The 1238-nt window shown below is 49.9% G+C and overlaps 1 protein-coding gene across 1 annotated transcript; it reads left to right on the top strand.

Moving 5' to 3' along the window:
* Positions 1-802: 802 nt before the first annotated feature.
* Positions 803-1238, top strand: LACBIDRAFT_154248 (G protein alpha subunit; the record flags this gene model as incomplete). The annotated part of the gene is made up of 2 exons (XM_001890287.1): positions 803-858; positions 920-1238. Coding segments are annotated over 2 exons (375 nt in total), but the record flags the coding sequence as incomplete, so codon positions are not given.

Genomic DNA, 1238 nt, shown 5'->3' on the forward strand with positions numbered 1-1238 from the left:
TCGAGATCCTCACGATATCCATCTTCAATGACATCTAATGGGGGGATAAATTCTTCTGGAGGTTCTTGTGAGGCGTTCCGAGTCTAGAGCCCCAATATAATGTAAGTTGGATGTTATTGAACAATTTGTATCTAAAACAAAAGGGCGGGAGAGACGCTACACATACTGGATGAGGAACGGCGAGCCGGCGGCGCTTCCTCGGTGCGAGAAGTTCCTCCTCTTCAGGCAGGTCTTCCTCTTTTCCTTCTGGTTCTGATCCATCCATAATCTCCTCACCATCCAACCTTTCCCTCGTGGCCATCCATTCATCGAACGTCGGAATTTCAGTTTTTTTCGTGGCAGTCTGATGTCGTGCGATGACCTTGGAGCTCATTAGCGCACCGTTGCACCTGGGGCAGTAACCTGGTTGCTTTTGTGGAGCCATCAACGCAACAAAATTGAGCAAAGAGAACCGGAACTGAAAAACGTGTGGATTGGCAGTACAGCGAGTCGTTCTCGACTTCAAGGAACTTTCAAAATCACTTAGATTTGTATCTCAGCTTAAATTTAATTAAAATTTGAGTACTGCCGAATCTGGCGGATCAACTCCGATTTTGCCCAGAGTTGCAGATTTGTGCGCATTATCTCAGAACCGTGCAGAACCGTGCAGAGCCGGTTTTCACTGGGCTTCACTCTTCGTCCCTTAGCTTTGATTGGATTACCTTCGTGATCTGTTTATGGAGTTCATTTTCCATGCTTCATTTTCGCTCTACCCTTACCGATACTGATGGTGCTCCCTTCAGTTCTCGAAAATCGGAAAGATTCCGAAAGGGACTCGTACAAGGAGATCATCTTCTCAAACACCATCCAGTCAATGTGGTCCGTTTCCCCCCATCTCGTTGTATGTGTCTGCATAGGCTAACCAACATCGGACACAAAGGGAAATCCTCGAAGCCCTCCCACAACTCGACCTAACCCTCGCACCGCAAAACGACGCCCGCCGCGCAACCATCATGGCCCTCCCCATGCAAATCGAAGCAGACGTCCTCCCACGAGACGTCGTCGACGCCGTGCGCTCCCTCTGGCGTGACCCCGGCGTCAAAGAAGCCGTGCGTCGTTCCCGGGAGTTCCAGCTGAACGATTCAGCAGTGTACTACTTCAACTCGATCGACCGTATGGCAGCTACGAATTACATCCCTACCGACCAGGATATCTTACGGAGCAGGGTGAAGACGACGGGAATTACGGAGACGTCGTTA

This window comes from Laccaria bicolor, genomic scaffold, assembly GCF_000143565.1.
Source record: "Laccaria bicolor S238N-H82 LACBIscaffold_87 genomic scaffold, whole genome shotgun sequence".
Taxonomy (NCBI): Eukaryota; Fungi; Basidiomycota; class Agaricomycetes; order Agaricales; family Hydnangiaceae; genus Laccaria; species Laccaria bicolor.